General features: G+C 40.0%; 1 protein-coding gene across 1 annotated transcript; it reads right to left on the bottom strand.

Annotated features, from left to right (window-relative positions):
* Positions 1-2883: 2883 nt before the first annotated feature.
* On the bottom strand, positions 2884-13945 carry LOC127556630 (zinc finger protein OZF-like). Its single transcript, XM_051989895.1, has 4 exons — positions 13301-13945; positions 9153-9279; positions 8585-8680; positions 2884-5788 (listed from the first exon to the last, which is right to left on the bottom strand). The coding sequence occupies exons 1-4, from the start codon at positions 13346-13348 to the stop codon at positions 4455-4457; spliced, it is 1605 nt and encodes a 534-aa protein (XP_051845855.1). The 5' UTR covers positions 13349-13945; the 3' UTR covers positions 2884-4454.
* Between the last annotated feature and the right edge of the window lie 215 nt (positions 13946-14160).

The following is a 14160-nucleotide window of genomic DNA, read 5'->3' as shown; positions in this document are numbered from 1 at the left end:
AAAAAAAAACTTTGAGGGTTGTACAATGTTCAGAGATAAGGAAGAGTGAGCCATGAGGGGTGAAGTAGAGGCAGAATGACCATTAAGACGGGATGAGAAAAATGGAAAAGTACAGTATTTGAAGATAGGGAACAAACCAGATATGAGCATAATATGTGACTTGCAAATACCCCCAAAAAGAGAACCATAAAAAATATAATTACAAAGGAGAGCTGAAATTAATAACTCCATGTTTAGAGCTTATGTGGTAAAAGCAATTTCTCCCCTCTGCTCTCACGCAAGTTAGTTTGCTTTTCCCTTAACTGACATTGAGACCATTCTCACAAGTTGACAGGCTTAGGGAAGGAAGAAAGGCTCAGATTATTGATATTATTCCCTCAGTCCTTGATTATATAACAGCACGTGGCTTTCACCTGGCTAGGAAAGTGAAGGCCAGCTCTTGCCAAGGAGCTTTGTTCAGGGGAATCAACTCAAGGTATTCTTAATGTCAACACTGCTGAATGAGCTTCTCATTTTGTTCTATTTTCAAATCTAAGGAGACTGGCTCCTTATACCTATAGTTACTTATCATTATTATTATTTTTTTTTTGTACCAGTCTTGAAGTCAGGAGGATCTGAGTTCAAATGTGACTTCAGACACTTTATACTTCCTAGCTGTGTGACCCTGGGCAGGTCACTTAACCCTAATTACCTCAGGAAAAAAAATTAAAGAGAAACTTGGTTGTTGTTTTTTATTCTTGATGAAGACCAAAATGATATTATTATGTTAGCGTCGAGTTACAGTGTGTCCTACTGTGGCTGATCAGACTACAGCTCAAGCTCTCTTGAACTCAAAATGGTCTGCCACAAGTTGGACACAAAAAGTCCCTATAAACAAACAATTAGGGATAATCAAGACACATAGGAAATGGTCAAAGAATATGAACAATTTTCAGATGAAGGAATTAAAGCCATTTATAGTCATGTGAAAAATTGCCCTAAATCACTTTTTTTTCCCAGATTAGAAATTTTTTTTATTGTTTTATTTTTTCTGGTTAAAAATGTCTATTATTTTTTTTAAAAATACAGTTCTTTATGAGTCATATTGAGAGAGAAAAATCAGAACCAAAGGGAAACTCAGAACAGGAAAAAAAAATCTAAATCATTATTGATTAGGGAAATGCAAATTAAGATAACTGAGGTGTGTAGTGTGTACCATTATATACCTCTCAGATTGGCTAAGATGACAGGAAGTGATAATGATGAATGTTGGAGGGGATGTGGGAAAACTGGGATACGGATACATTATTGGTGGAACTGTGAATGGATCCAGCTATTCTGGAGAGTGATTTGGAACTATGCTCAAAAAGTGATCAAACTGTGCATCCCCTTGGATCCAGCAGGGTTTCTACTGGGCTTATACCCCAAAGAGATACTAAAGAAGGGAAAGGGACCTGTATGTGCCAAAATGTTTGTGGCAGCCCTGTTTGTAGTGGCTAGAAAGTGGAAACTGAATGGATGCCCATCAGTTGGAAAATGGCTGAATAAATTGTGGTATATGAATGTTATGGAATATTATTGTTCTGTAAGAAATGACCAGCAGGATGAATACAGAGAGGACTGGAGAGACTTACATTAACTTGTGCTGAGTGAAGTGGACAGAACCAGGAGATCATTGTACACAAGATTATAGAGGATCAGTTATGATGGATGTGGCTCTTTTCAACAGTGGGGGGATTTGAGGCAATTTCAATAGCCTTGTGATGGAGAGAGCCATCTGCACCCAGAGAGGCCTGTGGGAACTGAGTATGGAAAATAACATAGCATTTTCACCTCTGTTCTCGCCGTTTGCTTCCTTGCTTTTTCCTCTCACTTTTTCCCCCTTTTGATCTGGTTTTTCTTGTGCAGCATAATAAGTGTGAAAATACATTTAGAAGTCCTCATCACCTATAGTGATTACTTGCTGTCTAGGGGAGAGAAGAAGGAAAAAAATTTGGAACACAAGATTTTGCAAGGGTGAATGTTGAAAAGTATCTTTGCTTGAATTCTGAAAAATAAAATTATTATTAAAAAATAAAACAAAAACTTTTTTTTAAATACACATAGGGATAAAAATATAAATGCAATTTAAAGAAACAAAAATGAAGATGGAAGAACCAAGATGAAATAGCACAGAAGCAATCTCTGTTTCCCTCCTATGGATGACTCATTGTGGGATAAAACCATAGAAGTGAGAGATGGCAAAAATGGGGCAAAGGAAGGAAAGCAGGTAAAAAAAACTGGGATGATATAGAAAAACAAGGAACCAATTAATCAATATTTATTAAGCTCCTGGCATATTAACTCCTAAAATGTCTTGGCCAGAAAAAGGGTCACTGAGACATCAAAAGGAAGGGATTGAAAACAATTAAAGGAGGATGGGACCCAATGAAGATAAATTCCCCAATCCTTTTTTTTTAACTCCTTCACTCCACTTTGGCTGGATCTCAACATGATTATAAACCTTACACCTATCATTCCTTGGAACTGTACCATAAAACTTGTTTTTAAATGATTTATTGCAAATTTAATGTTAAATGTCAATATAATGAAAACTCCTTCACAAATATGTAATTTAAATTCTTTTCAATATATAAAAAGACCTAACTATTCAGCGTGCCTTCTTCTCAAGTTTTTCTTCATTCTTATTTACTTTTCCTCTTGCAAGATTGTAATTAGGGTATACTCTTTTTTAGTTCTTTTTTTTGTTTGCTATGCATTATTTACCATCTCAGGCAATTACAAACAATGTAACCCCAGCATTTAGTCTTTATTTGCCCAATCCACTGGAGAAGGAAATAGCAAACTATGCCAGTATCTTTGCCAAGAAAATCCCGGAGAGGGTCATGAAGAGTCAGACCAGACTGAACAACAATAATTTATTTAAACAGTAGAACATTTTACATTTCAGTTATAACAGGACAGTGATAACGAACATTTCCCAAATTTTGAAATTTCTGACAACACCGTCAAGGAATATTGCAAATAATGAAATTATTGAGTCGATGGACATGGTTATATTTATAACATTTATGACATGCAGATTGCTCTCCATAAAAAAAGATTCACAAATAGACCTGATTTTCCACAATCCGGCCGGCATCAAGTTACACTGTTTTTACTTTTTGGGGGGATGGCGGGAGGAGGCAAACTTGGTGGCAGTAAAGCAGTATCCATCATAGTTTTGAATTTCTTAGAATTCTTAGTTTTTCCCCTTTCAAATGATGCCTTTTTAATATTCTTTGACCATCTCTCCATTGTTACTGGTTTATTTTAGATGTCAATTTTTTGCCTGTCATTTTTTTATATTTTCCTAGTCTTTTTTTTTTTTCTATTTGAGGAATGGAAAAATTCTTTCACAATTAAGACCTTATTTGATTTTCTTCCTTATAGGTAAAGTTATTTTCTGGAACTTATTGTAATATTCTCTTTAATGATTTTTTAAAAACAGTCATAATAGTTTTATATTTGTTCTAATATTTCTAGATAGGTTAACTGCCAAATATTTAATGGATTTTATTATTATAAATAGTGTGGGGGGTTGTATGTGTGCGTTGTTCCCCATCCTCACCTTGATTTCTACTGCTAGAAAATAAGAGTTAATTTATGCATTAATCTGCTCATCTGTAACCTTGCTGACTCTATATACTATCTCCACTGATTTTTTATTTGAAACAAATGGATTTCTTATATATGCTCCCATGCTATTTGCAAAGAATGCTATTTCAACCTCTTCATTTTCACATTAATCCCTTTAATCTATTTATTATCCCTCTAATTAAACTTGCTAGAACTCCCAATTTGACATCAAATGAAAGTGGAGAGAATCAGGATTCTTGTTTTGTAGCTATTTTCACCATGTGCGCTTCTTGTTGGCTTATGCTGGCTCTTGGATTAAAACACTTATTTCAATGGACCTGTTACATGTACATGTTAATTTTCCCAGTGTACTTAAGTACAAAAATACTCCATAAAATCTGACAATATAAATAGCAACATGATAAAATTACTATTGCTAACAAGTAGAAGAAATTACTGGTACAGTACACATTGGGCTAGATCAGCTCTAAGCTTTTTCGACTCTCAGACATGGTAAATGATGTCAAGTGGTTCAATATCAGAAATGGATATAGTTTTGTCAGTGAAAATAATATTAAAGAAACGGCATTACCATCTGCCTTGCTGTTCTACCCTAAGAACCACTGGAGTTTTCCATCTAACTTGCACCTAAAATATCTTAAATAAGTCTATTTCCCCCATTAGAATATAAGCTCGAGCACAGGAATCATCTTGATTTTCTATCTGTAACTTATTGCACAACACAAACACATTGTTTTACCATAGAAAGTGCTTAAATGCTTTTTCACTCATTAACTCACTTAACCATTTATTCATATCAAATAAGGCAATAACTACAGTGTCAGTCTTTTCCCCCATCAAGTACAGTCAATGGTTTTCTGTAAGCGATGGATTTTCTGATGTAGGCGAAGGTAAGATTTCCTACTGAAAACTTTCCCACACTCATTACATTCAAAGGGCTTCACGGTAGCATGGATTTTCTCGTGTTCTGTAAGATTTCCCCTCTGGCTGAAGGATTTCCCACATTCATTACATTTAAAGGGTTTCTCTCCAGTATGAATTCTTTGATGTTTGGTAAGGTGTCCTCTCTGGCTGAAGGATTTCCCACATTCATTACACTCGTAGGGTTTCTCTCCTGTATGAATTCTTTTATGATCAATAAGGTGTCCACTGCGGCTATAGGATTTCCCACATTCATTACATTCGAAGGGCTTCTCTCCAGTATGGATTCTCTGATGCAGGGTAAGGCAAAAGTTGTTGCTAAGAGACTTCCCACATTCGTTACATTCAAAGGGTTTCTCCCCAGTGTGGATTCTCTTATGTTCAGTAAGCTGTCCGCTCCAGCAAAAGGCCTTCCCACACTCGTGACACTCAAAGGGTTTCTCTCCCGTGTGCACTCTCCTGTGCTCGGTAAGGTGTCCGCTCCGGCTGAAGGCTTTCCCACACTCACTGCACACAAAGGGTTTCTCCCCAGTATGGATTCTCTTATGTTCAGTAAGATGTGCGCTGCGGCTAAAAGACTTCCCACATTCATGACACTCGAAGGGCTTTTCTCCGGTATGAGTTCTCTGATGCTCAGTGAGATTTCCTCTCTGGCTGAAGGCTCTCCCACACTCGCTGCAAAGAAAGGGTTTCTCAGCAGCACGAACTTTCTTATTATTTGAAAAGGATGAAGTGTTTCTAAAGACTTTCTGAAATTTACTGCCATTAGATGTTTTTTCCTCAACATATTTTCCATCATATTTATTGAGACCTGAATGATAACAGAATGACTTCCTACATTGATTGTATTTGCAAATCTTCTCAAAAATAATTCCATGATGCTTCATTTGATCTGAATATTGTTTAAAGTTTTCTATAGGTTTATCATATTTATGCAGAGTTCCTTCTGTATCGGCTCTCTGCTGGACAAAAAGGATTGGTCCCAGGCTGAAGTTTGTTTCAAATGTATTACATTCATCGATCTTAATCTCGGTAGAGCCTTTTCTAGGGTTGACTGTCCCTTGATGGGACTGTCTTTTCTGGTAAGATTTTTGTTGATTTAATTTGAGATTACATTCCCAGACTTCTCCTAGCTTGGAAATCCAGGTACCATTCTTCCCGAGTGCTTCCTCGAAGGGCTCTTCTACAGAAATGTTCTGGGGTAAAGGTGACTCTGTGCTTTTACAACCAATTTCCCAACTAAAGAACTCTGAAAAAAGGGGGGAAAAATCAATATTAATTTTTCTTTGTGCAAAGAGAAAGGAAATTCCTTTATGGTAAATTTTAGACTGTCTTCTCTAAAAAGGAAAATTATTAACATAGAAAGTACAGAACAAACGTTGCTGAGATTCAAACAAAATTCCAGATATGTAAGAAGATAATAGCAACCTGGAGATGCTTTAAGTACTAGTATCTAAGAAAAATTATTACACTTAAAAAGAGCTGAAAGAACATCTTGATGCCATTAAAGAACCCCTGCTGTTAATCGTTGAGAAAATGACAAAGAATACAGAAGGAGAAACAAGTTGATTCAGGAAACCAAAGACTAGGAAGCTCAATCTTTGACAAAAATCTGGAATTCATTAGCAAACTTTTCTTTTTTAAACATATCAAGGACTTTCAAAAAGATCCTCATTTTCTTAAATGATTAGATTTCTAAACTGGCTGATTAGCCAGAGTAGCTATCATTTATTTAAATTTCAGGTGAGTTTTTTATATCATCTTTTAATATATCTTTTTGGACATGACAACTGCCCCTTCCTTTGTAAGATAATGGTACAAGTAGGCAGTGAGCTTAATCACTTCATTCTTAAAAAGGGTACAGGTGCAGTGGATAGCACCTGAAGGCAGGAGGGCCTGGGTTCCAATCTGACCTCAGACACTTAACATTTCCTAGCTGTGTGACCCTAAGCAAATCGTTTATCCCCAACTGACACACACACACACACATACACAAAGCAGCCATGTTTTACTTAAAAAGACTTAGGAGAGAGGTTATTTTTAAATATTTAAAAACCTGCCAAGTAGAATAATTTCATTACAGATACAATTCTCCTTAAGAGGAAAGAACTAGTTGCTCATGTGAAATGATGGAAACATTAGAGGGGGTAGGAGATGTGACAAAGAAAGAGAAGAACATTAGACCAAATCTGACTAAAACACTGTTTTTGGAAAGTAAATTTTAATGGATTTGAGGGGAAGGCTAGATAAGATCCCGGGGCCTAAATCTGATGGGGAAGTCAGCCTATGTGGGATGGTAGATGCTCAAGAAAGAAATTCTGAAGACAAAAAGGGTAACAATTCAGTAAGGTAAAATGGGAGTTGTTTTTAAATAATCTATTTAGATGAAAAGGGAATGCACCCACCCACTTGAGATTTGGGAGAAAAAAAGTACAAAACATGGAAGCAAAGTCAGGTAACAAAGGATGAATATACCATAGATGCATAGAATACAGTCTCATCAAAATAATAGGAGCAAAAAGCTCTGAAACAGCTGAATATGATAAGAGAAGCTTAGCTTCATAAAAATAGGGGAGGTTTTCTTTTTCTGAATCTCTACTGGTTCAGTACTTTCTCCTGAGGTCACAATGGGGGTGGAAGACCAATAAGAGAGAGAGCACCAAACTGCTCAGAGCTTAGTCTTCACTTTTTTTCAAAGAAGGAAAATGACCTTTTAATCAAAAATGATAAAATAAAAAGACCCAGGAAATAAATGTTTTCTAATGTCCTTGGCACTGAACAATGGTTTGATGCTAGAAACTTAAATGGTTTTCAAACCAAAATGAACTAAATAAGGTGTTTGTACATCAGCTTAGCACCCCTCCACCTCTGGTCAAACTGGATTACTTGCCACCCAGACCTTCTGCCCTTAGCATCTTCCCTGCAGCAGGTCCTTACAGAATACTAGGCCATCACTGGAGCTAAATTCTCCTACATACCATCTTCCCAATTAAAATGTGAACGCCTTTAGAGCAGTTCATTTGGCTTATCTGCATGTTCAGTACTTTGTCTACAGTAAAAGTTCTTTAAGATATTTTCATTTATTTGTTCATTTGTTTATTCATAAAATATTTTCATTTATTTGTTCATTTGTTTATTCATATGGGACGTTGCAGAGAGAAGAAGAAATGACTCTTGAGAAATGATCCCTGTCAAGTCTAAGGTTCTGTGAGTGTGAGGAAAACACTTTGCAAACTGTAAAATGTTTAATTTGTGCAATTAAGGCTTTTATGGAAATCAAAGATTACTAGAAGGCTCAACATGATTCACAAAGTAATGTACCTAAAAAATTAATTAAATTAAAAAAAAAAGATCATTGGAAGGAGTATTTTCCATAGAATACTGAAACTAGAAGCCAGATTGCAAGATTTTAACATCAGAATGGGATCTGAAGAAATGGAAAAGGCTTGGAGAGTTTGAGAATATAAAAAATGAAGGCAATTGGAAGGCAGATTGAAAAAAAAAAACCAACCCAGCAACATCAAGAAAACATAGGGAAACACACATTTACATATGTGTATATATCTATATACATTTGCACACATACATACATATGTATATATCTTTATATATACTCACACACATACATACATGCATATACACATACATTTATATCACATATATTACATGTGCATATATGCTCAAAATATATATCTGAAACCAAATCATTAAATAAAATACATATGGGAAAAGAAAAGGAAAGGAAAATTTGACAAGTTTAAGGATTCAAGATAAAAAAAAAAATCATGGGAAAGGGTGGGAAGGAATAGGATCCAGAGTGAAGGTGAAAGAGTTACTAGTAAGTGCATGGGGATAGCTATAACAACTCTTAGACTCAAGCCCCAGCCATCCTTTTATGGGCCCATTTCCACATCTAAGACATTGGGGAGTTGGACAAGGTGCTATCTAAGGCCCTTTTTGGATCTACCATTCTGGGAATATGTGAGGAGGTTCTTGCTATTAAGTCTTGCAATGACTCCTAATATCTTGGTATTCATTCACTTACCTGGACAGGTATCTCTTGGGAGTTTTTTTCCCAATTTCCACGGTATGACTCCTCTCTCTAAATGGGAAATCACCTCTGGTTTGGAAACTGGAAGCCCTGTTCAATAGGAAAACAGTAGGAAAATGCATTGACCAGAGCCATCTCTGCATTCAACCCTAGTCCCCTTCCTCTTCAGGAATAACAACCCAAAAAAAAGGTCCACAGAGGGCTGGAGAGGACCTCATAAAATACCTAAGAAATAAATAAAGGTGAGTCACAGTGTCCTCAAAAACTTAATCCTTGATACGAAGATGGGAATCTCTCAAGTCTCTAATTTTCTGCTCTGGGGTCTTAAATAAGGAACCTCTGACCTGGAGAACAAAGAATGGGAAAGATGCAGCCTCAAGGATGATACCAGAAACCTCCTAATTACTCAGTTATATAAAATAAAAACCTTTCTCCTAGGAACAAGGAGCAGAAGCAACTTCCCTTACTCCAAAATGGTTGGGGATTGTCCCACATTACAGGCCAAAGTCAGCTAAGGATTTCAGACACTGCCACAGCTTCTGGCCAAGGGACCAGTCCTTACCCAGGGAGACCAGGTTCCTGTAGTTCTCCAGCATCACATCTCGGTATAATTCCCTCTGGGCGGAGTTCAGTTGTCCCCACTCATCCTGGGTAAAGTCCACAGCCACATCCTTGAACGTCACTGATTCCTGAGAAGAACAAACACGTTCCTGTTCAGCCAAGGATCTTCTCTCACGAAGATCTTGAGAAGACAAAAAGCCAACTCGTTGTATGGGCTACAGTCCACAATACTCAGGATTCAGAATATTTCTAGTCAAATATCTCCTGAAGGTGTTTTTAACTTTGCTTTAGACTTGCTGGTACGTTGATGATCTCGCGCTCTTAATAGCACCCTATAAATGGGAATCCAAGTGAGTCCGATGTTTTCCTTTCATTTGAACATCGATTGCATTTTGTTTTCTTACTCATTTTCTTTCCTTTTTGAGCTTATTTTTCTTGTGCAGCAAGAGAATTGTATAAACATGTTTACACATAATGGATTTAACATATATTTTAACATATATAACATACATTGGATTGCTTGCAATCTAGGGGAGAGGGGCAGGGGAAGGAGGGGAAAATCGGAAACACAAGGCTATGCAAGGGTCAATGTCGAAAAATGATCCATGCATATGTTTTGAAAATAAAAAGCTTTAACAATTCAAACAAAAACAAAAACAAAAAATAATAATTTGAATGTGAAGAGACAAATCTCTATTTCTTTGCCTCCACTAAGTTCTTACTGCTAAAAAATTGGAAAGCAGGAAAGTGCTATCTTCCCAAAACTATATCTCCTAAGCAGGATCCCCCGTCCTTTCACAGTCACACAGCTAGAATCTGTTACTTCAACATACGAAGGAAATAACTGTATAGATCAGAAGACCACAAAGACCACAACATAATGGACTTAAAGCCTGAGGAGGTCCAAGCCAAAGAGAGACCCCGTATTTGTATCAGGGTTCACAGGAGCACCTTTCATACTAGCAAAGAACTGAAAACAAAGCGGGTGCCCATCAACTGAGGAACGGCTGAACAAACGGTGGCCATGGACAACATGGAATTTTATTTTAGATTAAGAACTAATATAAGAGATTCAGAACAAACACAGGAAGATTCAAAAAACGACAACCAGGTGGAGAACCATGAGAACATTCTACCCGGTGAGAATGGTAACATAAATGGAAAGGACAAGAGAATACAGCTGAATTCGGAGTAGCTGAAAGCACCAGTTTGGTCCTAGACAAGGGATGAGACAACGCTCTTTCCTCTCACTGGAGATGGAAAACTCTGGGGGCACAACGCTTCACACACTGACAGACTCAGGCTTGGGAGGAGTCGTTTTGACTTAACTTCGCTTCTTTGTCACAAGGAAGAGTCCAAAGCTACATGGAGGAGATAGAACCAAAAGCCTGCCTAGAGAGCAAGAGACAGATGGGGGATCCAAGGCTGGTAAACTATGAAAGGCAAAAAGACCCAAGAGACGAGCAGTGTGTATAAGTCAGACAGATTTGTAATGCGATAAGAGAGGGCATATAGCCAGAGAGAGAATATAGTCAGCGAGGATGGTCTGAGAGTGAACAAAAGGGATTGGAGATTATGGGGAAGAAGAAGAACAGAGTTAGGGCTGGAAGGCAAAGGGAAAGGCAGAAGGACAAACGATTAGGATCACGTCCAGAAATCCCCTGCCAACAACCCTGGAGATCCTCGTAGGTGACTTGGAGTCAGAGAAGACACGATCTCTGCTGGGTTAAAGGCAGGAGAGGAGCTGACTGAGGGACGGAGAAGTCGGGGCAAGCTTAAGTCCCCCCCCATGATGGCAGGAGTGCAGGAACCCGAGGAAGAGCGCTCTGGCTATGGCTGGGCAGGAGCCACCAGGAGCTGCAGCACGTTACACACTGGGACAGAGGAGAAAGCACCTTGTAGCTGTCTAGTCATTTACTCGCTGTCTCCTCATTAGACTGGGGACGCCCTGAGAAGTAATTCTGCCCTAACCCTACTACTTAGCAGTGCATGGCCCACAGGAGGTCACCGAATAAATGCCCACTGTTTGCTTCAAAGATCGACCGATCACACAACCAGCCTTCTACCCCAAGGTCAATGAGGAAGTTCTGGTCCAAAAGTATTCATGGCAGCTCTCTGTGCGGTAAAACCACAAACCCAGGGGGAATTAATGAACAAGAATATAACGGAATTTTATTTTGTCACTAGGAATAGTGAGTATGTTAGGTTGTAGAATTATGGGAAGATGAGAATGGATTGATTTAAAACAAGAAATTAGAACAAGGAAAGACGATGTAAAGACTGCAAAAAGTAAATGAAGGCAGAACACGGAAATCGGAGCAAATGCGATGATACTGGCTCAGTCTGAATTCAAAATAACTAAGGCGGGAGACAGCCAGGTGCTGTGGAAAGACTGCTGAATTTAAGAGTCTGAGGGCAGCTCGGGGCAGCTCAGCGATGCAGTGCATAGAGCGCTGTCCTGAAGTCAGAAGGATCTGTGTTCAAATCTGACCTAAGACACTTAACACTCTGGGCAAGTCACTTAATCCCAACTGCCTGACCAAAATAAAAAACTCTGAGGACTTTTGGGCAAGATCCAAGGCTTCTCTGGGCCTCAGTTTCTCCAAACATAAAGTGGGGAGGAGGTTGGCTTGGATGACCCCGAGGTCCCCCTGAGGAGCCCCCCTCCGTTCCCCAGTCTTGTGGGGCGGGCGCCAGGGAGGCTCTGCTGGGAAATGGCCGGCATGAAAGCTTTCCTCCAGCACGCTTGGGACATCCCCGCTACAAGCGGGCCCTCGCAGCCTCGGACACGTCCCACTCCCAGCCCCCCAGTCCTTTCCATAAGCAATGCACAGCCTCCTCCGCGGCATTCCCTAGTGGCTGTTCTTCGTCTGGCTCCTAAGCCATTTGGGGCCTTCTTGGCAGAGCTCCTGGAGTGTTTGGCCATTTCCTCCTCCTGCTCATTTTGCACATGAGGAGACAGAGCCAGACGGTGTGAAATGTCTCACCTAGCTAGAAAGTGTCTGAGGCCGGATCTGAAATCACAAAAACGAGTCGTCCTGACTCCAGGCCTGGCGCGCTACCCATTGTGCCACCTAGCCGCCCATTCCTGCCTTAACCCATGACAACAATTTCTGAGCTAATGCCCTAGATACGGTCTCCTGTTTAACCCATCACTGCTCCCTCCATGATTCCCCCATACTTCTGCCCAGAATGTGGGGGCTGAGGATCCGCTCTTTGCTGAAGTGGAAATGAATGTTCTCCATGGCCTTCCACAATGGGGATCACCCCAACCGACGCTTCTCTTGCCACGACCAGCGGGGCTAGTCCAGTCCAGTCCCAGATGAGATGGTAACTCATGGAAGTCAAATCAACGTTCTTCACGAATCCCTCCCCGTGCAAACGCACATTGATATTTATTTTCCTTTTCAGGACACCAACTCATCTCGGAGCTTTAAAAACAGGGGGAAGGGAAGGGAGAAGACAGCACGGAGCGGGCAGAGAGGCTGCCGCCCGCACCTTGGCCGCCATGTCCCCTGAGATGCTGGGGGAGCCCGCCCGCCCGAGCCCCAGAAGGAGTGCCCTCGGCCAGCAGACTCCAGACTGGCCACTGCTGTGGCCCCAGCTGCTGAAGGCCCAAACATAGGGTTCTCGCTACCCGAGAGCTGGCAGAAACTGAGAAGGATTTTTATCAGAAGTTATATGACACATTATCATCTCACTCAAAAAACTCTGAGACTGGCTACGTGACTCACAGCTCAAATCTCCCAGACACACCATCTCCCCATTAGGATATGAGCTCCCTGAGAACAAGAACCGTTTCACTTTTCTATTCTGATCTGCTGCTTTGTACAAAATAACTGTTTCTTAATAGATGCTCACTCCCTCATTCATGCATTTCACTCGGTACCATCAGTCTGGTGAAGATGAGAGTTCTTTGTCCAAAAAGACAGTCGCTTATCCATCTTTTGGATGGCCACGATACCCATCTCGGCAATGAGCATGTAGGAGATCAGGACGCCTTTGTGAATTAGTTGGGGTCAGGGAGAACGAACACTAGGCAAGTAGCAAGTATGGCTCTGATCTCTTGGGTTACAACAAATGAGAAATGAAGGTCTCCTTCTCTGAGGTTCTGGTTATCATTGAAAGAAAGAGGAAATTCCAACTCACCTGGCACACGGCTGTTACCATCATGGGAACCATGCCTTTCTCTTCCATACTTCTTTCTTCTACAAGAGGAAATCCTTCAAAAGTCAGACCATGAAAGACAACAAAAGCTTTAGAAAGACCAGACACATGAAGACAGACCCATAGTTTTAGACTTGTAGAGGTCTTAGAGACTTACTAGTCCAATCCCCTGATTTTACAGATGAGGAAACTGAAGTTCAGAGAGAGAAAATGATTTGCCTCGGTTTACAACACTTATAACTGAGGAAAGACTTGAGTCCAGGTCCTTGGACTCTCACCTTGTGCCTTGAAATGCTCATACTTAAATCTACAAGAAACAGTGAAAGGATCAGATTTTCAGTTTGAAGGAATCTCAGGAAAAATCCTTTTCTATTTTAGGGGTCTGTGATCTGAAGAGATTTAATGATTTATCCAAATGCTTACTAGCATTTAGCAGAAAAGCCAGGCTTCAAATACAGAGCTTCCATCCATGTTCCATACAGACTGGGTGAATCCATACACCTCCCACTCCCAGGAGGAAAGAAAAGGGTCACAACTTTGCTATTTGTAGAGGCTGAAGGCACACACAGTCATAAAGGGTGGCCACAGACCACCGATGTTCGGCTCTCCTCTTCTTCTGGGATCAGGACTCAGCCCAAAGCAGCAAACATAAAACCTATCCTCCCCAAGACTTCCTCAGTCCCCAAAATGGAAACTGAGAAGCAGGGAGTGAACCTGGACAGAGGCTTGTCTGCCAGGAGAAATGTTCCCATCAATCCATCTATCCATCCATCCATCCATCCACCCAATCATCCATCCATCTTTCTATCTCACCCATCCATCTATCTATTCATCCATCCATC

Source organism: Antechinus flavipes, chromosome 3, assembly GCF_016432865.1.
Source record: "Antechinus flavipes isolate AdamAnt ecotype Samford, QLD, Australia chromosome 3, AdamAnt_v2, whole genome shotgun sequence".
NCBI lineage: Eukaryota > Metazoa > Chordata > Mammalia > Dasyuromorphia > Dasyuridae > Antechinus > Antechinus flavipes.
The sequence above is the reverse complement of the archived record's forward strand: the minus strand, read 5'-3'. Positions and strand labels throughout refer to the sequence as shown.